General features: G+C 41.6%; 1 protein-coding gene across 1 annotated transcript; it reads right to left on the bottom strand.

Moving 5' to 3' along the window:
• Nucleotides 1-27,402, bottom strand: QPCT (glutaminyl-peptide cyclotransferase). The gene is made up of 7 exons (XM_065890929.1): nt 27,189-27,402; nt 19,655-19,801; nt 13,009-13,287; nt 7,818-7,994; nt 5,413-5,512; nt 2,325-2,441; nt 1-852 (listed from the first exon to the last, which is right to left on the bottom strand). The coding sequence occupies exons 1-7, from the start codon at nt 27,306-27,308 to the stop codon at nt 707-709; spliced, it is 1,086 nt and encodes a 361-aa protein (XP_065747001.1). The 5' UTR covers nt 27,309-27,402; the 3' UTR covers nt 1-706.
• Between the last annotated feature and the right edge of the window lie 489 nt (nt 27,403-27,891).

Consider the following 27,891-nt stretch of genomic DNA (forward strand, 5'->3'; position numbering starts at 1 on the left):
TTTGATTATAATGACATAAAAACTGCATTGAAAATATGTGAGGGAAAACTAGAGTAAATGGTTACTCTGCTAATATAATGAAATTATAGGGTTTTTTTCTTTTCTCCATTTTCTAGATTTTTGGTACTGACTATATTATTTTACAATAAAAATGTTAAATTTGTAAAACTCTATAAAAATTGAGCTATACTTTAAGTTATATAATTTTTCATTCATATATTAAAAAAGACATTCACAACATGGCATTTAATTCTGATTTAAGTTCCATGAAATAAACCGTACAAAGATTTCTCAAAGAAATTGAGTCTTCAAACTGCATCTCTGTTTTGTATTATATGCAATAGATTCCCAAATATAAGAAAATCATAAAACTAAGGCTGCACTTTGCACATGACCATCATATTTAAGTACGATTTAGAAAAACGTGATACTGACTATACACATCTGATTTAGCTTCATAGTTTCTTATCTAAAGAAGTTTTTAAAAGATATTTACCTTCAGTTTTTCTTACATTTCCCTTTATTACTAGATGAAAATGAATAAGCAATTTGGACATGACATAAATCTAGGATATTCAAAGATACCTATAGAATGAATCTATAGGATAGAAGTTTCCACACAGCATCTGGAGTCAGATTATTTTAAAGGGTGCCTTGACTTTTGAATATAATACTAGATGCAATTATCATAAACTAAACCAGAATATTACAAATGAAGATATTCTAACACAAAGACTTTTAGGATTTTGTTTAGATTATCAATGGTTGTTTTATCCAAATTTTCTTCATTGTCATCCATGGTGTGCCAGACTTCAGGGAAAGGAGATGGTATCAGATGCAAAACTGGAACACCTAACAAGATGAAACAACTTGTAACTAAGTGCATATTTCCCATGAGTAAACTAGAAAGTATCATTCTTCAAGGAAATCTGAGTAGGACTGTACTATATACTGTACTATACTATTTTATATAAACACAGCTGATCGTTCATCATCTTCTGTGTACTTCCCTGTATCTTACCCTTATACTCCAAAGCCATTCACTCATTAAACAAATGTTAAGTAATTCAGTAAATAATTATAAAGCACTTACTATGTACCAGCCCCTATTCTAGGAATTGAGGGTTCATCAGTGAGAAGGCAAAGCCCTGCTCATATGAAGCTTACATTCTACTAGAGAAAGAAACCAATACAAAAAATAATTTTAGAAAGTGAGAAGGCTTATAAAGAATAGTAAAACAAGGTAAGGGAATAGAGAATGAGAGGCAGAGAGTAGGGCCAATAAAGAGGTATTTAAAATCAGGGAAGGCCTCTTTGAGAAGCTAACACTTAAATAGATGTAACAAAGGAGAAAGCAAGCTGTGTGAAGATCTGGGGATGAGCATTCCAGGCAGCAGTTTTAGCAAGTGCAAAGGTCCTGAGGTAGGAGTGTGCTTGGCCTGCTTGAGGAATGGCAATGTGTTCCTCAAGCAATGTGGCTGGATCAGAGCAATATTAGAGAGAGAGGTAGGAGGTCATGGTGAGGGAGAAAAGAGGTATAAAATGGAGGCCCTTGTAGGTCATGATAAAGACTTTGGGTCTTTTTCTACTTGATGGCAAGCTACCAGAGCTTTAGAGTAGGAAAGTAACATAATTTGATTGACATTTTTTAAAGATAACTCTTGCTCCTACATAAAGAATAGGGAGGCAGAACTTCTCTAGTGGTGCAGTGGTAAAGAATCCGCCTGCCAGTGCAGGGGGCATGGGTTCGAGCCGTGGTTCAGGAAAATCCCACGTGCCGCAAAGCAACTAAGCCTGTGCACTTCAACTACTGAGCCTGCATGCCTAGAGCCCGTGCTCCATAATGAGAAGCCACCGCTATGAGAAGCCCGCGCACCGCAACCAAGATCGGGCCCTGCTCACCACAACTAGAGAAAGCCCGCGCGCATCAACAAAGACCCAATGCAGCCAAACATAAATAAATTTTAAAGAAGAAAAAGAATATTGCTTCTTTATTAGCAGGAAAACACCACAGTTACACAAACTATAAGAATACAATCTAGCTCTATGAAAGGGAAGGCAGCATGTTCAGAGGTATATGAGATTTGATAAATATTCTATGTGTAGGAAAAAATATAAAAGTGTCCTCAGGGATTTGGAATGACTTTCATAACAAAAAAACAGAAGCCATGAGATGATTGGTGAATGATTTACTTAATCAGTTTTTAAATTTAATGGTTCTTCACACTTCTAGACTGTTGCAAATGCACATAAAGTACAATAAATATAATAGGTAAAAAACACACATGTGCAGGCATGCATACATATATACACTCATACATTACCTTTTCTTAAAAATGGAATATGGTCATCCTGAATCACACCTCCATAACCATAATTCTGGAAATACTGCCTCTCCCAAGAGTGATCCTTGAGCAAACCTAATTCACGGAGTTCATGTTCTGCAGATGATAATTAGACAGCAGATGAACGTATCTTTTTATCTGATCAACAGTCAGATGCATAAGGAGTTTGAAATCTTGACACTTGGTTTTAAAACATTATGCAGTAGTACACCCATGACAAAAACCTCTGAGCTGCAGGAGTCAGGCCTCCCCAGAGGGCCCCGGGCCTCTGCCCTCACTGCCCTGGAGGTGGGCGGTGAAACCCCAGGACAGGAACCCAGCCTCTGGCTCCAAAGAAGAATCAGGCCCTAAAAGAGAGCCCTAACAAAATTAGACAATTGTTCTCCTCTGGTTCGCGATTTTAAAGCTGATCTTGCTGCCACGTTTGGCAAAGCAAGGGCCACTCTGTTCTCCCAGCAGTTCCAAGTCTGGGCCACACGCCTGCTTTTGAGGAGGAGAGACCCTATGGGAGCAAAGACGTCCCCAGGCCACTCAGCAGGTCATCAGGGCCGTCACCACCTTGTCCCCTGAGGGTAGGCTGCCGGCTTCGTTTACAACCAAAGATGGTCAAAAGCATCATTTGTATCTTCAATCAAATCAAGCACTCAAAGACACAGTAATATTTGGGTAACATTTAAATATTCAAAGTACATGATGAATATGAGTTCACTGTCAGAAATCCTCACAGCATCTCACATGCCTTTCATTCTACAGATGACGCAGCAGGGAGGACATTTCAACCGAGATTTTTAAAAGCCTTTGTCTTTGGCGTCTGTTTTTTTAAGTTTTCAAACTGTAAATGTTGGGCTTTGTATTTTGATGTAAACTCAGAATAGTGGCATTTGGGACCAGTGACCAAAAACCAAACCAAACTTGTAACTGACCATGGATCTTAATAAAACTGTTCTTGGTAAAAAAGAAAGAAAAAAAACCCTCTGAGCTGAACTTGGGTGTGGACATTTTGGAGTCCTTCTAAGAGTCACACATGATTCTAGCTTTACAGGTGAGAACCTCCTTGGAATCAGAAACTCAACAGAACAATGGAGAGATGGAGAATGAGAAGCTAGAGGAAAATGGAGAGAAAAAACACAGGTGCAGATACTTACAGATCCTCAATCCTGCATGAAGGATACCTTACGAGGAGATGCAGAGCTTGAAAGGGGAATCCTTAGAGAGAATAGGTATGAAGTACTATACTGAGTGACCACTCTTTGGGAAAGGGATACCTATTATGACTTGCATCAGTGGTTCTCAAAGTGGTCTCTGATCAGCTGCATCGGCACCACCTGGGAACTTGTTAGAAATGCAAATTATCTGGTCCCACCTCAGACCAACTGAATTAGAAATTCTGGGGGTGGGGTCCAGCAATCTGTGGTGTAACAAGCCCTCCGGGTGATTCTAATGCACACTAAAATTTAAGAACCACTGGCCTACATTCCATCAGTCCTGTCATCTTGCAATATAGAACCCATGTATTACAGGATTACATATAACATGAGCCTATGTTACAAGATGATAAGAGATCACAAGAAGAGTTTAAGGCAACTGAATGAAACTTTCCAGGATTGGTTATTTTAATTACTACATTTAAAGGGTAAAATTAGACCGAGTGGTAAGCATTCATATGTAATGTGATTTTAGGAACATCAAGAAAGCCCTTACTATGACCAAAACAATATTCCCATCTGTTTATTGATAATTATAATTCCTTTACCTTAGGATACAACTTTTCCTTATACAATTAGAGATATGGTTTGAAGTGTAAGTATCACTCAGTGGGTTATACAATGGGTTAAAATTGTATTAAGATGTGAGTTACTGATATAAATTCATTCCAGTGGAGGAAATAAGAGAAGGGAATCAAATCCTTGACAGAAGGCCAAACCCAATTTCTTGAGGCTACTCAAAGTAAGGAAAACATGCTCTAAGGAAGTGTCCCCAAGAAGCTTACATTAATAATAGCAATTCTTTCAAACTAGAAACTTAAATTTGCCAAAGATAAGCGTCTGAGGTTCAGGTAAAAGTTTCTTTCATAATATTCTAGATCTGGATATAAGCACGTTCTGAACCCGTGGCAAAAGCATGAGTTGAGATGGCAGCATTTTCCCCACTGCTGAGAAGAAAGTACAACCCTATCCTGCTCCAAAAAGTTCGTGTGGCTAGAAAGGAATTCTTAGCCTGATGTTCTTGCCTCAAAGCAGGGCTCCTGGCCTGGATTCTATAATAAAATTCTATCGCACGTTCACCTCTCCCTGAGGCCAATTTTTTGTGCTTTGTTGTGTTTTGTTTTGTGTGTTTGTGTGTATGTGTGTGGAGAGGGAGGGGTGTATGGAGTGGAGGTACAAGAGAAAGAAGTTATTCTCCTTTTCCTTCTGCAAGCCCCAAGCCTCTCTCCTGAGCCATAGATATCTTTGTTTCCTTGGCTGGTCTGGCCTAACCTTATCTGGTCCCTTCCACTCATTTATTTGACACTGAACCTTCCCTTAAATGACTCTTGAAGGATTTTGGCTTGCTGTTGCATCGCCATCTCTTACTCCTTTGGAAAATAAGCAGAGATAGTACTAGATTTAAAAGAAAATCACATCTGCATAAAGCAGAAAAGAGAAGATGACAATGACTGAGATGGAAAAGAAAGAAACATTAAAGAATATCTTTTGGTATCATTATGAGGACATAACATTCATCATTATCCAACATGCTTTGCTGAGTTTTCCCTAAAAATGCATTCCATATGCTTCAAACAGGACTCTGAGAAAATATTTCCAAGACATTTCTAAGGATATGCAAATATGAAATGTAGTATTTTATGTTTCCGTTTCAAAATTCAGTTTCATGCAGGAAAATAAAGTGGGCCTGCTAAAAGAGATGAGTAGGAATAATAAACTAATCAATAAAGCAAGAAAAAAAGCCAGTAAAGTATATTGTATACTCAAATCACACACTTAAATCATAAATTCTGAATTTTAAAACTCAGTGTTTGTCAGTGGGAAGAAACCAGGTTTGACTCTTTAATAACAGTGGTGCTTACCAATTGCTTGAAGTCTATGAAACCATCTGGCAGTGTTTGGGAAAAAGTTGGGAAATGTTGGGTTTGGAGCTCCAATTAAATCCAGTAAGATCAATAAGTCCTAAGGGAGAAAAAATATTGTATAATTACTGTCGCCAAAACACATTTCATACTCATCAATGGAAAAAAAAAAATCGGTCAAAACTAACTGCACGGGGCTTCCCTGGTGGCTCAGTGGTTGAGAATCTGCCTGCTAATGCAGGGGACATGGGTTCGAGCCCTGGTCTGGGAGGATCCCACACGCCATGGAGCAACTAGGCCCGTGAGCCACAACTACTGAGCCTGCGCATCTGGAGCCTGTGCTCCGCAACAAGAGAGGCCACGATAGTGAGAGGCCCGCGCACCGCGATGAAGAGTGGCCCCCGCTTGTCACAACTAGAGAAAGCCCTCGCACAGAAATGAAGACCCAACACAGCAAAAATAAATAAATAAAATTAATAAAAGGCAGAATAGGTGAAAAAAAAAACTAACTGCACTTTAATAACTGAGAACAAAACGGGGAGCTGTATAAATGAACAAAAGGTTTAATAACATTGTAAGTGAATCCTTTGGGGGAAATTTTTAAATCTTGCTTATGCAATGTGGACAAATGGAAAATTGTAGATTCTTTTTGTCTGTAACCCCAGAAGGATATCACTAAGGATAAATTAGAAGGAGGACATTTGGATAAATATCTCATAGGAAAAAAAAAAAGAATACATTTGCTTTATTTTCATGTAGGCATGCAAGCCTGTCTGATCCTCTATTCCATTCTAATTAGCCATTTTATCCCCAGTCTATAATAACACAGCTGCCAAAGGAGAGCATTTGGATAGTAACTATTTATTCCTTAAAGCAGCATATAAGAAAATTTCCTTGACTAGAAGCTCTATGAGCTTAGTCCCTGGATATCCATTTCCTTTTCTATCAAACAAGAAGCTCAAGCTTGCTGATCTCTAAAGGTCCTTTCTGGCTATAGGCCTCTATAATAAACCAGTGTTTCTTAACTTATTTGAGCCATAAAGCATCAGCAGGCTTGAGGACACCCTGAAGACTAACCCCAGATTAAGAACTCCTGATTTATATAAGTGAGGTAAGGTATGGGTAAATATCTAGCATTGATCCTGACATGTAATAGATAAATATTTTCAGAGTCTATATGACTCTAAAGACATAGTATCTACTAACTCATGAATGATGATTAAATATATTCACTGGGAAAAAATAGGCTTGTTTGAAATAGGAGTATATTCATAAGGTTGGATAAGCTCCTAAGAGTTTGTTTCTGGGGGAAAAAAAATGGTCTAACTATCACTATGGATTCATATATTTGGACCGGTAAACAAGTAACTTTGTTCCTCCTGCCAATCAATCAGGTCTCTTCTCCTCTGAACCCTTTTTAGCCACTTGAGCAGAAGTGATTTAATGAGGTACCAGTTGTGTTCTCCTAACCCCTTATGAGCTGCCAGTGGCCAACGGAACAGAGAGAAAGCCAACATGAGATGTGCTGGATTCACAGAGGACATTGAACGTGGCCATTTGGACTCATAGGGTGAAGGTCAGTGATAGGGCAAAGGACAGGGATGAACGGAGAGGGTTAGAAACAGGCTATCAGTTCACAGATAGGGTGAGGGCCAGGGATGGATGGAGCCACAGGGAAGAATGAAGTCTCAGGGGTTCCATGCTGTGGTTAGTGAGGACTCAAATACTGAGTGAAAGTCAAATATGGGAAGAGAGCCAGAATAGGAAGGAAATTCAAAGGTGGAGTAAGGGACTAGGTATGGGCTGTGGGGTCAGAATGGGGGATGAGTAGGGGGCCATAAGTTGCACCCATTACTTGGTAATGGGAGCAGGGTTTTAAGGCAGCACTGAAATGTCTCCACCACCATGCCAAAACACCACGTCAAAACTGACACATCAAAACGTCCTATACACACTTGGAGTCACTATAATGCTTTGAAGCCACCGAGGAAATTCTTCACTCTCATCCCCATACTATGTTCCACTCTTACTCCATTTCCCAAGACCCCAGCCTCCTCTGGCTTGACAGAGGCCTCAAAGATGGGATTTGCTCTCTCCACCTCTAATATTTACTGGGGGAATGTGCTCCCGTGGGACTGAAATGAATCTTATGTTTCCTTATTCTGAATTTTTACATCATTTTAATTGAGCTCAGTCAAACATAACTTCTAACCTAGAATCATTCTTTTTTAGCTCTGGGATTCCTCAAAAACCCAACGCCTGCCAAAAAAATGTTCTATTATAAACACTCTGCTCCAAGAATGCCTTGGCATTTTTAGGTCTTTAATTGGCTTCCCCTCCCTGCCACAGGCTTCCTTTGAAGCAGAGTCTGTAGCTGCAGCACCGTGAAAATCACCTGGACTCACCATGCCGTGCAATTGGTTGGTGTCCCTCGCTCCAGGTGGATGTGCAGTTGATGCCATCTTGGACGCTAAGTGCCGAGACCCATACAGAGAATCTTGAGGAGACCAGTGAAGAAAAGCCTCTTCTCCATCAAAGAAAATTAGCTGGAGTGAGAGATCTGGCTTCGAGTCTGAAATATTCTGATTTAAAAAAATAAACAGTAGAAAAAGAGCAAAAATATGAGAACTAAAAAATAGCACGCTTTCCTATTAACTGGACAAAAAGACAGATGTGCCGTGAAGAAAAGGAAGAAGCCAAAGCGAGTGAAAATATGCCAAAATGTATTTTGCACCATTTCCTCTCTGAAAATCATCACGGGTCCCACAGTCTTCAGCCACAGAAATCTCACCTTCTTCACTCCCTCTGAAAAGAGAAGTCTTATACTTTTTTCTTACTCCTTAGAGAACTCTGGAACTATGGAACTGCAGTGGCAGACACTGTGACACAACACCCAGGTCCCTTTCAGAAGGGTGCCTTGTCCCTGTTGCCAGTAGAGGTGTCTGCAGAAGGCCTTCAGTTGTTTGTCCCTTTAAGGATTGGCTCAGTCATGGGGGTTCCTACATCCAATGACTGGCCTAAGCAGGTGCTGGGGGCTCTCTAAAGGGCCATGCTACCTCCAGAGCTCCCCAGGGGTTGGCTGAGGCTGTTGGTGAGCCTGCATGGCAGCCCGGCTTCTCCCTCTGCCTGCTCCCATTTCTTTCCCCTCCCTGCCACAGGTGTTGAGTCAAGGCCACTCCCTACTCTGTGATTGAAATGCTAACCTCCACGTCAGAGCGCACCTCCCAGGGAATCCAACCTGAAACAATGCGAATCTTTCTTGCTTCTCACCTTATGTAAGTCTGCAGTGTTGTACTGAGTCTAGGTTCAAGAATCTGCCCTTGGAATGCAACAGAGATACAAAGAATGGTAATTACAGTCTCTCCCTCAGAGGAACCTACACTTTAGTTGGGTTAGGGAAAGATGAAACAAATACACGGGTATGGCAAAATGTACCAAGGGTCACAAACGTAACACAAAACTCCTCTGGAAATTGGATAGATTGAGAAGTGGAATCCTTGGAGTGTCGAGGAAGACTTCGTGAAAGAGACAGTATTTGAGTGGAACTCAGAAGGGTGAGTAGGATTCTGACTGATTTTATACTTTCCACTGTCTGACAACAACTCTCACCTTTCAGATTAGTCCTTCTGGTACCCTATCCCCACAATCCTTCAACCCCACTGGAATCCATAATCTTTTGAAATGTTCACCTTTTCCCAGTCTTTCCTTTACCCTTATGATGTCCTCACTTCACTATATATTCAGCTTAAATTCCAGAGTCAATCATTCTAATTGCTCCCTGCGTACACACTCAACTCCTGTGCCTCCCTCTGCCTTGGTCAAACTCACATGGCAAAAATATAATATTAAGTCCAACTCTCTAGCTGCTTTGTGCCTGCACTCAGGCAGCTGAACATGGATGAAGAAAAATACACCACCATTTGCTCTCTCCGCCCCTGTGCAGTACTGGGGAATGTGCTCCCGTTGGAGGAACTGCATCTGATGTTTCCTTAATCTGTTATGGATAACACTTCTCCTCTTATCTCTCTAAGGATATTAAAATAGTGTTCTTTAAGTTATTTTCTGCTCCTGTACACTATTTCTTCTGAGTTCATTTTTCAACTTGCATTATTTGTTTTGCTTTCTTTCTTTCATGCTGGAGATGGCCCTCAAATATCTGATCATCCTTTGTGTTCATTTGCATTAAACAATAAGATACTAAAACACTGATTAGAGACACAGATTGGTTGGCTCCACTGCAGGGCAATCTGATGCCCAGTGAGTGTTTTCACTGAGGATCCCCAAATGTCACTGTCTGTGGGTCTTTTCTATGAGGTGGTTCACATTCTCCAGAGAAGGATCCTCCAGGTTCCTGTCTGATGGGTGTGAGCTAGCTGCTGTCTTTCTCGTGCTGGAAGTAAGGGAAGGCTAGGGAATCTCACTGCTCCGTGTGTAGTCTTTCCCCTAAACTCACTGATTTCCATGAGGCACATTATTACTGCCCTCCTTTATATCTGGTGTCCCAACATCCAGAACCTCCCTGGTTCAATTTCTCCAGAAAAATATCGTGTCATCTCCTACAAGGGTACAGGTGGAATACTCACCTACCTGCCAGCTGTGGGGTAGAAATCTTATATACCTAAGTACTCCTTATACAGACTTAAAACACTCCCCTCCTCCGCCCTCTGCCTCACTTCTGCCTTCCTTACTGTCCCCTCCCATCCCTGAGCCAGTCAGGATTTTTCAGGGGACCACTGGCTTCCTTTTTCCCCTCTGGGGAATGTGACGTCTCTCTACTCTGATATGTCATCTGCCTTTTCTCCATTCACCTTCTGTCTTCATATGGTGGTTTCCAGATGTTCACTGGATTCTTCAAAGATGGAATTTTTCTTGATTGTTTTAGGGTGATTTCATCAGAAGGAGGAAAATGTCTTTATCAAGTGAAAAGTAAGTTATCTTTGCATGGTAATCATTTCAATTGTCTTAATATTACTCCTTAATTAGGCCCCAAGAAAAGGAGAGTTTACTGTATTTTGAGTCTCTCATAACTCCTGACAGTACTAAGTACAGGATGTGTCTATGTGTGTACTATATATGCACTCAGGGTTTAATAAGAACTCAGTAATGAAACAGATTGTCTCACTGGCAACACGTGTATAGTGCATACATTAGTGGAGACAGTCTAAGTTTCCAGTTGTCTAAAGGGCCTTGACTGGTTCTAAAGTTCTAACTCCAAATCAAACAGAACACCAGGGCAGAATAAAACTGCTTGGGACCGGAGACATTCTGTTCATGCCCAGGGCAGAAGCAAAAGGAGACAGTCTTCATATTCTGCAAGCTTGAAGGTTCGGGTGCCTCAGAAATGTCAACAGCTTGGCGACTCCAGTGTTCAGTGCAATGACTTCCTTTCATTCTCTTCTCTTAGCACCATTTCATTTAAATAGGCATAGACCGTTTTGGACGATTACTCTGAGTCCTGTGAGGCAACCTGCTCTTTTTACTTCTTTTTAGGATTGGCAGAAAAATAACTGTGGCCTTCAACTTCTAATAACTCAGCCTAGTATCTCGGAGCTAGAAAATCTGTATGGCTAGATTTTCTTCTAGTCATTCTTCCTGGCAATATGACAAACGCCTAGTAACCAGTGTTAACAGGGTCAGTATGTTACCTGCAGTCTTTCCCCAACCAAGGCTGTATCAGCTAATGCCACAACACTAAGGTGTAAAAACCACCCGAAACTCAGTGGCTTAAAACAACAATCATGAGTTCTGTGGGGTCTGCAGGTCAACTGGGGACAACTGGTCTAGGCTGGAGAAGCTCTGCTTCACCCTGCAGTCATCTAGCTTGGCTCTGCTCCACAAGCCTCTTAGCCTCCTCCTGGGACTGGCAGGCCAGCCAAGGCACGCTCTCCCCATGACGATGGCAAAGACATGACAGAGCAAGTCCAATTGCACAAGCACATTTCCAGCCTCTGTTTGTGTCATCTACTAGCATCCCATTGGCCAAGGCAAGTCAAATAACCAACTCCAGAGACAAGAAATGAGGAAGTACCACCTGCTAAAGTGGGAGGGCACAGCAAAGTTACAAGACAAAAGAGGTGAATGTATAATTGCAATCTTATTGCTAGAGGAGGAAGACTGCAAAGAATTGGAACCATCATCCAGTCTCCTATCCAGTCTTCTCCCAGGTCACATTCTTCCACCCCTTACCCAACCCATGACAGCTGAAGGACATAAAATATGTCCTTAATACAAATCTAGTTAAAGTACAACTGGAAGAATAAAACTGATACTCTCAAAGTTTGCATTCAAAACCAGTCTTTATTTCTAATTGTCCACATCACTGCTTACCTCTATTAGAAAAGATAATTAAAAGAATATATGAGTATTTTGTTAATGGAGATCCCCACGCAACAACTCATTCAGTCCTTTCTGTTTCTGTTCACCAAAAGCAGGTGTGAATTACATGGAAAAAAGTAAAGGAGCTCACCAAGAGATTGTGAGCCCACCACACAGATTGTGTCTTTAAGTCATACTTCACCTCACTTCATGTACTTACACTAGAAATGCAAATACGAAAAATTAACCTTTTATATCAGCTTCTGAACTCTCTCACCCAATTGCTGGGAAAGGATGCTAGTTAAAAGCAGGACAGAGCATGGGACAAAGACATTATAGAAGGTTCAGAAAACAAAACAAAATGAAAAAACAGTGAAAAAGATACTGAGAGGTTATAAACAATTCTTGCTTTCTTCAAGTTCAGCATCTAAAGCAAAAATAGAACCAAATATCTCTATTACTTCCATTACAAGATAAATCTTTTACTTCTTTACCCCCCTTGTATCAAAAGCTGGCCCCTTCATAAAGCTTCGAGGGGAAAAAAAGGTATTTGTTGCCTGCGAACAAAGTTTTTTGTTTCTGCTTTGTTGTGTTTACTTGGTTATGAGTGATATCTGAACAAAGTGTCTTCATCTAGCTTAGCACTTTTTTTCAATATACACTTAAGAACACAGAGACTGAAATAACATCTGAGAGTCCCAGAAGTATTCTGAGCTGAGAATGTAACAAAAGCTCTGCTATGCTGTATAAAATTGAGCCAAGATTCACAGATAATAACAATAATACATTTCTGCTTCATGCTTTTCATCTTGATGTGTCTGAATTACCCACTGTCTACTTCAGAACCACTAGCAGAAACTCCCTCCTTGACTCAAGGCTGCCACATCTCAGTATAGAAGGCTGTGATGTTCCATGACTATATAAACAAGAAGAAATAAACATAATTCTCCTACACATGCCTGTACCAACCTTCCACCTTCTTCATTTTTTGCACAAAAAAAAAATTTTTTTTAATTTGATGTGTAGTCATAACTAAGAAATCAAGTGCCAATCAATGAATATACTATCATGTACTTATTGCCCATGGTGGACATTTTAAATAATATAATCTTCCAATTAATATTATTTCAACTTCATTTCATTTTGCAACAAATTAGTACAAAATGTACAGAAAGTCTACACTTCTAAATGGCTTTCTCACTCACCCAAGGATTCTAGAATTCACTCTGAATTACTGCTAACATGTTTTATCTCAGGAATCTACAAGAGGGAAACAGATACCTTCAACGAAAGGAGTTGCTTGTCTACAGCCCGGGCAAGTTCCAGTATCATCGCACATGGCACAGCTGAATCAGTGGCTCCCACAAACACTCTGTTGTCCCAAAGAGGAAAATACTTGGAGTCATAGTGACAGGCGAGGACCAAGTGTCGTTTAGCAGTGGGATTGAGGGTGCTGATAATATTTGAGAAAGACCGGTACCCATAGGGTGTCTGACTCAAGAAGGTATCCACTTCCAAGACCCAGTCAGCTTGAAGTCTCTGAATTCTCTGCATGATGTGCTGATCAAAACAAAAAACAAAATTTCAGCTCTAGACAGTTAAATTTTATGTAATGCCTTTCAAGTTAAAAAATGCAATCCATGCTTATTATATGAAGCAAGGATGTTTAAAGGAAAAGCTAATCATCTCCCTCTCCCTTAACCTCCCCCTGCCAATCCAACTCAACCAACTGTTAATATTATCGATGTTAAGAGTCTGCTGTATATCTTTCCACACCTTTCTCCTTGTTTATACAAAAATGTACTAGCGCTCAAACACGTATATTTGGCCGAGGGATGTATATTCTTATAAGAATAGAATCCTACTCTATATTTGCTCTGCTCCTTGCCCCTCTCACTTAACAGTGTGTCATGGACATCTCTGCACATCAGGAGAGGGAGCTTCAGTTCAGTATATATTAAAGCCCACTTTTAATATTTTTAGGAGGATAACAAGACAGGTTTGAGAAATTAGATATACTAGGTGGGTCGTACAGGTCATAACTTCTACTCTAAGCTCTTTGAGGGTGAGAACTGCACATGGCAGCTCTTTTTGTCCGAAGCACTTAGTATGTGCCCCTAGTCAGCAAATATTTCATAATGTAACAAACACTAACAAAAAATACTAATGCTCCCCTGTTAAGGATAATTCACAGAGAGTCCCGTTACAAGGGGATGGTTGGGGGATATTTGGGGTTCTGCCCGCTCTAAGAATCAATAAGCAACTCTGAACCATAATGACATATCAAGCAGTTTTCCCTTTGCATTCAAGGCAGGTCTAGACCCACTGCAAACGCCGGTGAAAATAAGGAAGAATCTATTTTCCCATCTCTCCTGGTCATCTTGGGCTTTGTGAGCAACATGGTGACTGACAGGGAAAAACAGCAGATGGAAAAGAAACACCACTTCAGGGACTGGAGGTGTCTTCTTAGAGAATCTAGGGCTACCCTGGTGGCACAGTGGCTAAGAATCCGCCTGCCAATGCAGGGGACACGGGTTCAAGCCCTGGTCCGTGAAGATCCCACATGCTGCGGATCAGCTGAGCCCACGAGCCACAACTACTGAGCCTATGTGCCACAACTACTGAAGCCTGCGCACCTAGAGCCCGTGCTCCACAACAAGAGAAGCCACCGCAATGAGAAGCCCGCGCACTGCAGTGAAGAGTAGGCCCCGCTCGCCACAACTAGAGAAAGCCCGCACACAACAAAAAAGACCCAATGCAGTCAAAAATAAATAAATTTATTAAAAAAATAAAAAGAATCTAGAGTTTGTGGTGTGAAAAGCTACAGGTGAGTTCATTGCTGTTCCATTTGCCCTTTCCTATCTTTATTTTCCCTTTGCTTTATTTTCCTCACTATGTTCCATTTATTTCATTTTGAAATATTATACAGATTTTTGTAAGTTGCCTTAAAAAATTATTTTTAAGTCACACAACAAACTAACCATCAACACATCCGGCAGTTTGTTCCACAATGAACATCCAGTGGGGATGGACCTTGAGGTGATAAACAAATAACTTATAATGACTGGAAAAGAATGGGAGATTCCCCTCCACACATGACTTTCTAGCCTAGCCAAGTCTTGTGTGACCTGCCCTGACTAATGTGACATGACACGTAGGCAAGGGCCTTGGAACAACTGGGGCAGGAAGCTTCCAGGAAGAGGAAAACTAAGCCAGAGGGAGGACAGTGCCTCTACAGTCAGCCCTGCAAAAGCCAAATAAACAAACAGTTTCCCAGATATTCACTCCTTGCTCTCTGTCAGGAGGTGGACTTTGGCCTAAAGAGCATGTATACACAGTACCTTACCTTTTCTATTACACATTTACAGGTTGTCTTTTCATATAAAAATAATTTTTAAAACTTTATAACCTTTTTGAAATTATCACTCATATCTCATTTGTTATTCTCCACAATTCTTAGCACTGAGCTTTGTACACAGTAGGCTATCAGTAAATATGGGTTGATTATAACAAATAAGTTATTCTCAATGAGATTATATAAAATTATATGATATGGAACATGAATAGTTTGACTAGAGAGAAATCACTGCATCTAAGACAAGTTTTCCAGAGAATTTGAAAATAAGTTATCCTCAGACTTTGGCGAAAAGAAATTTTTCCATAAAAGGGGTCAACCTTAAAAAAAAATAAAAAGCACATCCGCCAGAACATCTGGTATCCAGATGATGAGCTGCTCCATAAAATGTGTTCAATACCAATAGCTGCCTACATGCTTACAAAATGAATTGGGATTTTAAAAGATGTTATCTGTTAGCTTTGCTCAGCTGAAGTCTCACACACAAACTCATTCCTCATCCAGTGAACAGGTTTTGGCCATAATTTCTGATATCTGTGTTGACACTAAAATCCACAAAAGCATCAGCAAATGCCCCAAAAAGGGTTCTGCCTGAACTAACATTTTTTATTCAGTATAAATATTTTTATTTATCTTAGCAACTAATTTCTTTATAAACAATCAAATTGGCTGCATAATCTAATTAGGTCACCAATATCCCTTACAGTTGAGCTTTTGGCTTGCAGACTTAGTCTGCAAGTTCCCACTATAATTCTCTAGAGTAGGCTCCAGAAGCTACTGTTCTTCTCACTAGAGTGCCCCTGAACAGGGAGTGCTAGGCTATGAGAGGGCATCTAAAGCAGCTGTGCTTCTCTAACTACAGGTAGCAAAAGCCTCTGCCTACCAGGCATGCTAAAATGCAATCTAGAGTACAGACTGTATCTTGGATTTCTATACATCTATCTTTTTAAATAGAGAAGGGAGAAAAGAGACAAAGAGAGATGGATAGATTGAGACAGAGAGAGATGGAGATTGAAAAGAGAGACAAAGAAAAGGATATGAAAATAGAGGGGGAGACAAGGAGAGAGGACAGAGACAGGCCAAGAGTGGGAGTGGAGAGACAGAGAGGAAGAGAGAGAAAGATAAAAGTAAACATGGCATTCTACTTCCTGGGGAGGAAGGCCCCAGGGGATTTTAGGTTAACACTGGTGAATGATCCTGGGTCAAATTAATTAAACTTACATTCTCATTTCCAAGTTCTGAGAAACACTGTCATTAGTAGACCAGATTTGTTTGGAGGAAGCAGATCCTGCGATATTTGCAATAAGTCTGCAAACAGACCATTGTCTGCATGCTGAACCCTGCCACTGGGGACTTCAGGGTCCTCCTCCCTTTTGGGTGGACCATATATTAGTCTCTCAGGCTCCAAGCTGAAGGCCCTCCACCCAGAGCCCTCCATTCAGGGATACACATACCTTTCAATGAAGAAGCCTAGCTTTAGCTACTCAGATGCACTGGACATACACAGGGGATTTTAACCACCATGTTTCAAGTTTGCCTCTTTTAGACAAAGTTTCTGGCTTGCTCCTTAGTGAGACTTTACCACCCTGATTTTTTAAATTTATTTTTTATTCCTCTCTCAGCTAGAAATCACTGAAATCCTCTAAAATTTAATACTGTCAAAGTATTAAATTTACAAATAAAGTATCTTCTCTAATAAAAATATTCTAAAAATCCAACAGGCAGCTTTAGGCCCATTGATCAGAGACAATAAAAATGCAGACTATGGGATATTGTTCCCATATTATCTTCTGAAAGGGAATTCATAGCAATGCACATCTTTATTGATAACTGATAAAAGTTAAATCACTAACCAATTTTATATCAAGTCCACACTTTTTTTAGATTTTAGAGTCTCCTTTAATTATAACCCTGAAACTCTATGAATTATAAAACATCTGATCTAGTGCTCAAAAACGCCTTAGGAGAAAAAAATAATTTTCCACCATTCTTGTCAAAATGTAGTTCAGAATAAAAGGTACTAATCCTAGTCAAACTAAAGCCATTAAGTGTAGTTCCCTCATAATAACTCAGGGTCATCTACCTCATCTTCAAAAGAGGGAACCATTTATCTTCCACAGCTTAGGGGACAGCTTTCCTAAAACTCGTGGTAATTTTCTTTCCCCAAAATTATAAAATCAAATCTCTTAAGTGAGATTTCTAACACAACCATCCTGTTAGGACTACTACTTTGTCAGCCAGCCCATGTGCAGGTAGCCCAGCAGCTATTCCCAGCACATTCCAAAGCACCGTCAATAAATTTCTCACTTGCCTCCACCCCACATGACATGGAAGATGTTATTATGGATTCTGTAACACTTTTAGATGAATATGAATTTTTAAAACCATGACAGAACCTATGTGTATTATTTGTGAAATCTATTCTGTTGAAGTTAAAGATCAAATAGCAATATTTGTTGTCTTTATGGCTTTCTAGAGGTCACAGGCAAGGAACCTCAGGTCTGAAGTATGCACATACATTTCTCGGTATATACTTGGCCTTCTGAGCAAATGGTATGGGGAAATGAAAAAAGTGGAGATAAGTGAGTGCTACAGACCTAGATTTTTTCTAATGAGGAACTGAGGATTTGGGGAAGACCCAGTAAGTGCTGTGAACTTCTTTTAGAAAATGCTTGGGAGACGAGGCCCAGGGGAGGTCACTGAAATGAGTGGTATGCACCTCACTCTCCGACCCGGGCCTGAGAAGATACAGAGCTGGACACATTTGTAAGCACACACCACAGAGCTGGTCTCTCCCTGCTACCACTCTCCAGGGATTGGATGGAGAGGTCAAGCAGATACCAGTCCTGGTTCTGGCCTCATCACTGCTATGTGTACAACCTTGAGTGAGTTAATTTGCATACTTAAGCCTCAGGTCTTTTTTTTTTTTTAATTTATTTAATTTTATTTATTTTTGGCTGCATTGGGTCTTCGTTGCTGCGCGTAGGTTTTTCTCTATTTGCGGTGAGCAGGGGCTACTCTTCGTCGTGGTGCGCAGCCTTATTGTCGTGGCTTCTCTTGTTGCGGAGCACGGGCTCTAGGCGCACGGGCTTCAGCAGTTGTGGCTCGCGGGCTCTAGAGCTCAGGCTCAGTAGTTGTGGCGCACGGGCTTATTTGCTCTGTGGCATGTGGGATCTTCCCAGACCAGGGCTTGAACCCGTGTCTCCTGCATTGGCGGGTGGATTCCTAACCACTGCGCCACCACAGTAGCCCCCTCAGGTCTTTTTAAATCTGTAGCACTGGGAGAACAATTGTACCCACAATTATTGTGTGGATGGAATGAGAGGATCCATGCAAAGACCTCTGTAAAGTGGCTGACCTGAAAAAAGTGCCAGATGAACATCAGCCATCATCAGCATTATTCCTCACTCTGCCTAGAGCTTGGAAAGAACTAAGGTGCTCTTTGGGTCTCTGCCACCTAAGTCCTTAGGGGAAGCAAGAGCTGTTTGGATAGAAGACAAGAGGCTAACGGGGCAACAGACAATGGCATCTGGGCTCAACTTGAAAAGCAGAAGCCAAATACTGGATAGAAAGGAAGAGCCCACCAGCTGTGCTGCCAGGCCTTGCAGGTGTCCCTCTGTCACAGCAGCAGAGTGCCAAGGTGTTTGCCTGAAGTGTTAGGGCAGGTGGGCTACTCTCAGAGGAGGATATGAGAGGCCAGCCTCACCCCATTCCTTCCCAAGCTGCCCCTTAAAATGGGGCTACTTTGAAAAAATAGTCATTCAGGGCTGGGGTTTCTGATTGCTTAAGAGGACTGACACTAAGGAGACAGAGAGACATTCAGGTCTAGCCCACCTTATGGCTTAATCTACCCTCTATAGCAGTGCCTTTCAAACTGCAGTGTGCAAATCAGTGTGCCTTGAAAACAGATTAGTGGGTCATGACCAGCTTTTAAAAAATCATAATAATAAATAGTAAAATAGAATTAATATCTGGGTAGATTGCAGGTAATAGGAGTATTTTTCATGAAACTTTTGTATCAGTTAACTCTATGTTTGTGTGTATAAAATGTAAAATATATATATTTGTTTACCATGGGCCAGAGTCAGAAGCCTGAGAAGCATTGTACTGGACAGAGTAGCTTATCACTGATCTTGACTCTCCCTCCTGGGAGAATACAATTTCCCAAAGGGGAATAAAGGCTTATTAGGACAGTAACTCACTCTTGACCCAGAGTGGTTAAGAAAGAAATGTCCAAGCCTGTTGATATTGGGTGTTTAGGGTCCAAGAAAACTCGGTTGGGTACCTGGGGTTGTGTCATAGAAATGATCAAGAGTTGAGTACTTAGTACCCTGTCTGATGTTGCACCCCAGACAGAGATTTCACACATAAATTGATTTAGGTTAACATGCATCTTTTAATTCAGAACAGATATTTGCTCTCAGTTGTTTGGTTTTCTGGGTGCTTATTTTAGTGAAAAAGATGAGATGACAGATCTGAGTATCAGACAACTCAGCACTTCAGGCATAATGTTATCTCTCATGTGAAAGCAAAGTGTTCCACAGCCTTCAGGTTTGTGTGCTGTTTTCTCACCTGGCGAGCAGCGTAGCTTCCAGGGGATCCGGGATATCGCTCAATCAGCAACGGTCGTAAGTCATTTTGCCACATTTCAGAAATACTGGTGCCTTCTGCAACTTGTCGGAGAGACGATAAATTCAAAAGGGCTGGTTGGTGATAATTCTGAGGATCAAATAAAATTATTTAACTGGCTATCATTTCATAATATGTTTAAGACTTATCCTGAGACACTTGCCATTGTAAAATATTCGCTTTGAACCTCAAAATAAAGGGATAGCTCTTACGTTATACAAAGTAAATTAAACCACTCAACTTTAAAATTGGCCCCTTAGATCTAGAACTTAAACTGTTTTGGCGGCTTGTTTTTAAAACAGAATTAATATAATGCTTTGAACCTGAGAAGTAATATTTACCACTTATAGCCTGTGTTATTTTAATAATTTTTGTACAATTGCTTTGTAAAACTAAGGTTTACAAATAACAATTGATATCCTAGTCTTAAGGAAACTTAATATTTCAAAAACTACAGCCAAAAAACAATATAATTTGTTAGCATAATTGCTTTATAAAAGCCAGTGAGGTGTTACAGAATAAGTATATTCTTGGGGTGAGAGAAACTAGATTCAAAGTTTCTGGCTGCCATTTATAGGTTGGATGACCTTGGGCAGGTCCCTTAAATTCTCATTCCCCTCAAAATACTAATAAAGGAATTTGAGCTAAATCTGCACTGTCCAATGTGGTAGCCACAAGCCACATGTGCCCATTAAGCTCTTGAAATGTAGACAGTCAATGTGTGTAATACACATATTGAATTTCAAAGACCTAGCATGAAAAAAATGTAAAATATCTCGCTAATAATTTTTATAGTGATTACACGTTGAAATGAAAATTCTTGATATACTGAGTTAAATAAAATATAGTATTAAAATTGGTTTCACCTATCGCCTTTTACATTTTAATAGAGCTACTAGAAGATTTTAAATTATATATGTGCTTCACGTTATATATTGCTATTGAATAGCACTAACCTAGATGATTGCTGCAATTCTTTTCAGCTGAGCTTGATGATTCTATAACCCACTAAATAGTACACATTTTGCCTTCAGTGAAAATTATTTTAATATTCTATTAATGCTCACACTCTTTGGTACACTTATATATTAATTAAGTGAACCTTAATTTAAGCAGCTGAACAAACATTCAAATTTGTATTTTGGATATGACTTTACATGTGATACGAGTAATGATGAATCATTCATTCATTACATGCTTATCAGGTACTCAGTGATGGAATGTGTTACTCCTCCCCATAGGCATCAGTGTGATTCCTTGATCAGAGGATTTCTTCCCTAAGGGGAAGGTTGAAGGTAACACAAATTCTTTGGAATGCAAAACAGAGCTCAGGGCAGCCCTGTCTACTTTACAGCTTTTTCCAAGACCTGTGTAAATTGACTATGTCTAAGTTATCACATGGCTATCTTCACTCCATGGGACACTGTGGAATTAGAGAATGCTTGTTGCCTAATTACTTATACCCATCTACACTTTGCTATGCTTCAGCGTCACTCTCAGGTATTATCATGCAAAGAGCGTGAGCTGTGGGTCCAGGCAGCCCCCCTTCAACTCAGCCTCTCAACTCAACTCCCCACCACTTACTAGCTGGCCAGGTTACTTAACCTTATTAAGGCTTAACATTCTCATCTGTAAAAGGGAGGTAATAACACCTACTTCCTAGGGTAATTATAATTGAGCTAATACATGTAAACTGCCTCAGTAACTATTTGGAAAGTTTTATTAGTTCTATTACCGTCTATGAAACATTAAGAGGGATAGAATTCCAAGCTGGAAAGGCCACCGAGAGATGATTATCATCCAATCTCTTTGCTTTCTGTCAGTGGAAACTGAGTCAGAGAAACCAACTGGTTTTCCCAAGGTTGTAGGAGAGTTACAGGTAAGTTCGAGAGAAAGGATCCTGGCCCTGTAGATTCCCCATCCCATGCTAGTTCTCCTCTGCCTTCCTACACTGTCTGTGAACTTCCACTGTTAAATACAATGTATCGATGCTGTATCTGGAACATCTCAAGGTTTGTGTTTATTTACTGGTAATACATTTTAAAATATATTTCCTTAGTAAATTTGTTGCTGCAGCCTTTAAACTCCTTGGTACCTCAGATCTAAGTCCTCCTGTTAACTCTCAAACAGCACTTTGAGAAGGAAGAAGGAGCTAAAAGACAACAATAGAAATGTGAGAAGTGAAAAGAGAATGGAGGCAAGAAGTCGGAAACTTACATGGTTAATCATTACTTAACACGGCCAACAAGAGCCTCCGGTCTCTCCTGCTGCCTCACAAGCCCCATGCAGGGCCACTCACCCCCCCACCCTGCCCCTGCCCGGGTTCACCATGCTTCAGTCACCTGGCATCCTTCCAGGACCCAAAACAGTGTGAGGCTCAGGCCTTCTACCTTGAAGGCTTTCCCCTTCCTCTTCACCTGGCTAACTCCTGCTCATTTCAGGTTGTAGCCCAGAGGCCTTGTGTGTTTACTTGTTTAATGGCTGATTTCATGCAAGAGGTCAACTCCAAGAGGACAGGAACTATCTCTCTTATTTTCCACTCTCTCCCCAGAACCACACAGTACCCAGCTCACGTGGCACACTCAATAAATACTGGATGAATTCATCAAATGTGGAATCGACAGATGAACTATTTTTCTAAAATAGTTCAACTTCACTAAGATTATGTTTACATAATAATAAAGTAAAATGGGCATGTTTGCCATCATATATACCAAATCAGTTGAATGAACAGAAATTATAAAGTCAGGAAAGACAAGTGGCTGCCTGTTGCAAAGGGCCAGGAAGTGCTGTGGGTCAATGTTGGTGGGCTTTGTTCTTTTTGAATTTCTGAGAGTCGATGCTTGGGATGATTTAGAGTTGAGTTGGCCCAGTAGTCATTGTGACAATCAAGAACTGTTGTGTCAAAGGCTGTTTGGCCAGGGGCTCCTTTTCTATGCACTATCTATTACTCCATCCCAGAACCTACCTGGTCACTGTGGTCCTTCACTCCATGTCCACAGTGAAAGGAAATCAAGCTGATGTGTAAATGGGCAATTTATATTAAAGATTGCTGCCATGACCTCCCCCCGCCGCACTGCCCACCTGCCCAGTGGGGTGGAGTGTCACTCCAGGACGCTTTGTTTTGGATGTGTAAGAGCCCCCTGTCCAATAAATCATTGATGTCTCTGTCACTGTCACCGGGCTCTTTCTCTGGCCTTAATTACTTAAGCCTTTCTATTGATATTTATTAAAGCCCTGAATGGAAAAGCATTCGCTTTTTCCAAACTAAATGGCATCCATTCTATTTTTGTGGAGGCTGACTCTCAGAATCCAATAAATCTAAACATCTATGTGGGGCTGAGAGGAAGAAGGAAGAGGGGAAACCTGGAAAGAAAGTGTGGGCTGGGCATGAGGAGAGTAAACAAATGAGGCAAAACTATGGTGAGCCCAATGTTAAATGCCAACCCCCAATTATTCTAGGTTTATTTCAGTTAAAAGGCATGTAGACAATTTTCTATTGGGACAGGCATTCTCAGAGGAATGAGTCTCTATTACAGCCCCTGCCTTGTCTTTCATCCAGGCAGAAAGGACAATAAGTCTGCTTTGGGTGACAAGAATCTTTCAGCTAAAAAAGTGTGACCCAGATATCCTACAGCATCTCCTCTGGACTAATCCCATGGTGCCAGGCCAAAGAGGAGTTTAATTACATAATTTGTAGAGCTGGCCCAGCTTGCAGAGGGATTTGAGGTCTCAAACCATTGAATTAAAGGGAGAACATTACAGAAGCATAGCCAATTCAATTCTAGTTTCCATCCCATATGAGCGTCTCCCAGACAGCACTCAGATTAACACCTGTGTCTACTGCAAATTCAACCCAGCCAGCATTTACTGAACTCTTTCTGTGTCAGATGCCACTGATATTACAAATGCAGTTGTGGAACAGTTGGGAAGTGAATAAGATAAAGTTCTGTCTTCTTTAAAGGCTAGCAGCCCTCTATCTAAAAGCAAAGTAGTGCAGGCTTTGAAAACAACAATTTAGGGCCAAATCGCAGCTCCCTCACTTACTAGCTGTGACTAGGAAAAGTTTCCTTATCTGTATAATGGATGTCATAGTACTTACCTGCCAGATGGTAGAAGCTCAAAAATGGCACATTTTCTTTCTCCCTCTGCCACCAATACCCAGGCTACCACTGGCCCCCTGTCCCTTCCTTGGAGTCTCCATTGCTGCTTCATGATTCATAAGAATCACGATGGGTAGAGGGGTAGATGGCTAAGAACTTTTAGAACCATGGAGGAGGGGAGCCCTAAGATTTTTTAGAATATATGTGGCTCCAGAAGCAGAAGAATGTGAAATGCTGTGAGAGCAGTAATTGTCCTCCAGAACTACCCTGGAGGAGGACTTTTAGGTGAAGCTAACTTTCCTGTTCAAGGTTCCTCTGTTCAAAAAATCTGTCCCTCCACCCTCAATATGACTCAAATAATAAAGGAAAATTCTACCAATTAAAATATGTTGGGTCCCAGCTTTACAATAAAGTTTGGAAACAACCTAACTATCCAATAATAAAGGGATAGTTAAACTAAGGAAACATGAGGGCTCTTCAGTTCGCTGCTGTAATGGTGATCAAGTTTCCTCATCTGTAAATTGGGGATGAACATACCCTCCTCACAGAGACACAGTGAGATTCAAGTCAGATGCTTATATATAGAATCCTGGTACCCAGATGCCAATGCCCCTAAGTATACACCTGTGGGCCCACCTGTGAATCTAACAACTTATAATATTACTTCTATGGAAAACAATGTTTACAAGTTTCAAATAAGCAAACCACGGTCTTCTAAACACAACCAAAAATTAGGGTTGAACTGTTTTTACATATTAGATCCCATTGTTAGAGACACACCTTTATTTCAAAGCAAAGAAAATGGATTTCAAAATCAATGCTTCCTTTACCACACCTCACCTTTGGGCAGACCAGTGTGCCAAGGGCACACCCCACGTGACTAAAATAGCTAAATGCCATTCAGAGCAGGAAGGCATGTATTTTAGTGTAGATTAATTCATTTCCCAGGCTTCAAACTGTACATGACATCTGGAAGACTTTATGAAAGCCTGGAGAGTAAGGGAGGGCAGGGGGAACCAGAAATCAGGAATTGTCATGGTTGATTTTGTCATTTGCTTCTTTAGCTTGCACCACTTTAAAGGAAACAATTTCCCAATAGAAAAGCGATCAGAAGTTTCTTAAATATAAAAGGGATGCGTGCTTTAAAAGACATTTCTCAAAAGTTAGTCTCTTTCATTTAAAACATTGTAAGAATCCAGCACCTTCTCCCACCCACAAATACATCCTGCCTGTAGATGATCCCTTCAGAGCAGCTCCTTCAAACAGTCCCCACCTCATTTAGTTCCATTCATGTCCATGTATCATAGACACATTTGGTGGCTCCACATTTCGGTAGTTAATGCCCCTTCCCAATTTCTGGTCAGGAAGGAGAAGATTTAAGTCTGTGCTGAATCCCCATGGGAAGCTTTTCTTTCTTTTTCTTTTTGCTAAGATTTTGCTGATTTATTTTTTTTAATAGATCTTTATTGTAGTACAATTGCTTCACAATACTGTGTTAGTTTCTGTTGTACAACAAAGTGAATCAGCCATATGCATACATATGTCCCCATATCCCCTCCCTCTTGAGCCTCCCTCCCACCCTCCCTATCCCACCCCTCTAGGTCATCGCAAAGCACAGAGCTGATCTCCCTGTGCTATGCGGCTGCTTCCCACTAGCTAACTGTTTTACATTAGGTAGTGTATATATGTCGATGCTACTCTCACTTCGCCCCAGCTTCCCCCCTCCGCGCCCCCACACCATGTCCTCAAGTCCATTCTCTACGTCTGTCTTTATTCCTGCCCTGCCACTAGGTTCAACAGTACCTTTTTTTTTTTTAGATCCATATATATGCATTAGCATACAGTATTTGTTTTCCTCTTTCTGACTTACTTCACTCTGTATGAGACTCTAGGTCCATCCACCTCACTACAAATAACTCAGTTTCGTTCCTTTTTATGCCTGAGTAATATTCCATTGTATATATGTGCCACATCTTCTTTATCTATTCATCTGTTGATGAACACTTAGGTTGCTTTCATGTCCTGGCTATTGTAAACAGTGCTGCAATGAACATTGTGGTTCATGTCCCTTTTTGAATTACGGTTTTTCTCAGGGTATATGCCCAGTAGTGGGATTGCTGGGTCTTATGGTAGTTCTATTTGTAGCTTTTTAAGGAACCTCCATACTGTTCTCCATACTGATGGAAATAAAAACAAAAATAAACAAATGGGACCCAATTAAACTTAAAAGCTTTTGCACAGCAAAGGAAGCTTTTCTTATAATGAAGTTATTCTTGGGTTGACTACCCTCATCCTCCCCAGGTTCCCTATGGCTAGTGGTGTCCATGTGTAAGTGGGGCATGTTGTGGCCCTTGAATGGTGAAGCTGTAAGTGTCACCCAGAGAGCTGAAGTGGGCTATTCATACACATCGCCTGTGGCTGGGCAGGAGAGGCATGTGGACCATGAGAGGGCCTATGCATTCACCTTACGTCCTGGATTTCCAAGCTGCAAATCAATACTGCGAATCAATACTGGCAGACTGTAAGCATTTAAAAGATCTGTTCAACAACACTGTCAAAGTTTATATCCCTTTACATTGCTGCTTTTCTTAGTATCTTTAAAAGTATACCATTTACTCCAATACCATTAACCTTTGTTTAAGTTCCTAGCAATTTCAGGATTTCAAAACTGTTACACAAGAAAGGGAAATAATTGTAAACCTATATACTTCACACAAAGGAAACTTGCCAATCACTTTTATCCTAAGTTCCTCATGTGAAATCTCCAACTCTATACATTTCTCTGACAATTGCATTTTACTGTCTTTTGAGAAATATATATATATATATATTTATTTAAAGTAAAGCATGTCTCCAGTCAAGCTCCTTCGTTCGGAGCTGATCCGCTTAAAAATCTAAAACAGACTGACAGTGACAGGACCGTGCTGAGACTGCATGGAGACCTCAACGTCGGGAGGGCTTCCTTGGATGTCGCGGCGAGGGAGCGGTGGGCACACCGCCAGACGCGGCCAGCATCCCGGCGGCCAGGAGCGCAGAGACCGCTGGCCTCGCGTGTCCCGAGCGGGCGGCGGCGCGGCGACGCACCCTCACCTCCCGGCTCCGCCACCGCAGGCAAGTCACACTTCCTGTGCCTATCAGTACCCGCATCCGACCGCAGCCGAGCGGAGGCCGGTGACATCACCCAGCTCCCGTGGCATCTCCAAAGCATCCCCGCGGCCAGCGAGGACGCAGAGCCCCGACTCCTCGGGGCGCAGGGGCCGGGGACTTCGGCTCTGCCCCGCCTCCCATCCTACCTAGGTGGGGGTCACGGGACTCTTGAGTCCCCGCACCCGCAAGAGCCTCCCAGGTACAATCGCCCAGCAGCAGCCCCTCACCTTCTCCTGGGTCCAGTCTGCCGCTCCCCGACTGACCCCCCGGGACACCAGGGGCAGGACGGCCACCAGCAGCAGCAGGCGGAGGGTGTCCATGACGCGCAGGTCCCCGCCGCCTGCCATCTCTCCTGGGCTCTCTGGGCGCCGGTTCCCCGAGCCGCCGGCGGTCACGAGCCCGGGAACGCGCGTCCTTCGCCTTCCCACTTCTCCACCCTTGGGTCGACTGCGCCCGCCTCCCCATCGCCTCCCGGTCGCCGCCCCACTGCGCTGCGCAGGCCGAAGCCGCAGCTCTCCACCACCACCCACCACCTTAGCAACCCGGGGTCTGGGCTGTCCTGAGAGGCACAAGCTTCCAAATCCATGGAAACAGAGACGGCCACTTCCTTGTCTAGGAGAGGAAGAAAGGAAGGAGGGAAGACACATGGAAGAAGCATTTTTATGATCTCCACTGCCATGACTGGGAATAGAAAGGGGAGGGAGGGTTCATCAAACCCTGTGAGGTTAAGAATTATTTTCCTACGGCTCATTAAGAAGGGGTGGCCAGGGATCGATATTTACCGGATACTTCTGTACCAGCCACTGCCCTAGGTGCTTTTCCTATGTTCCCATATTTACCCTTCCTAACCATGTGAGGTAGGTATTAATCCCATTTAACAGATGAGCAAACAAAGCCTGAACTGGGACCCTCAAAATATTTCCTTTATAA

This window comes from Phocoena phocoena, chromosome 14 (genome assembly GCF_963924675.1).
Source record: "Phocoena phocoena chromosome 14, mPhoPho1.1, whole genome shotgun sequence".
NCBI lineage: Eukaryota > Metazoa > Chordata > Mammalia > Artiodactyla > Phocoenidae > Phocoena > Phocoena phocoena.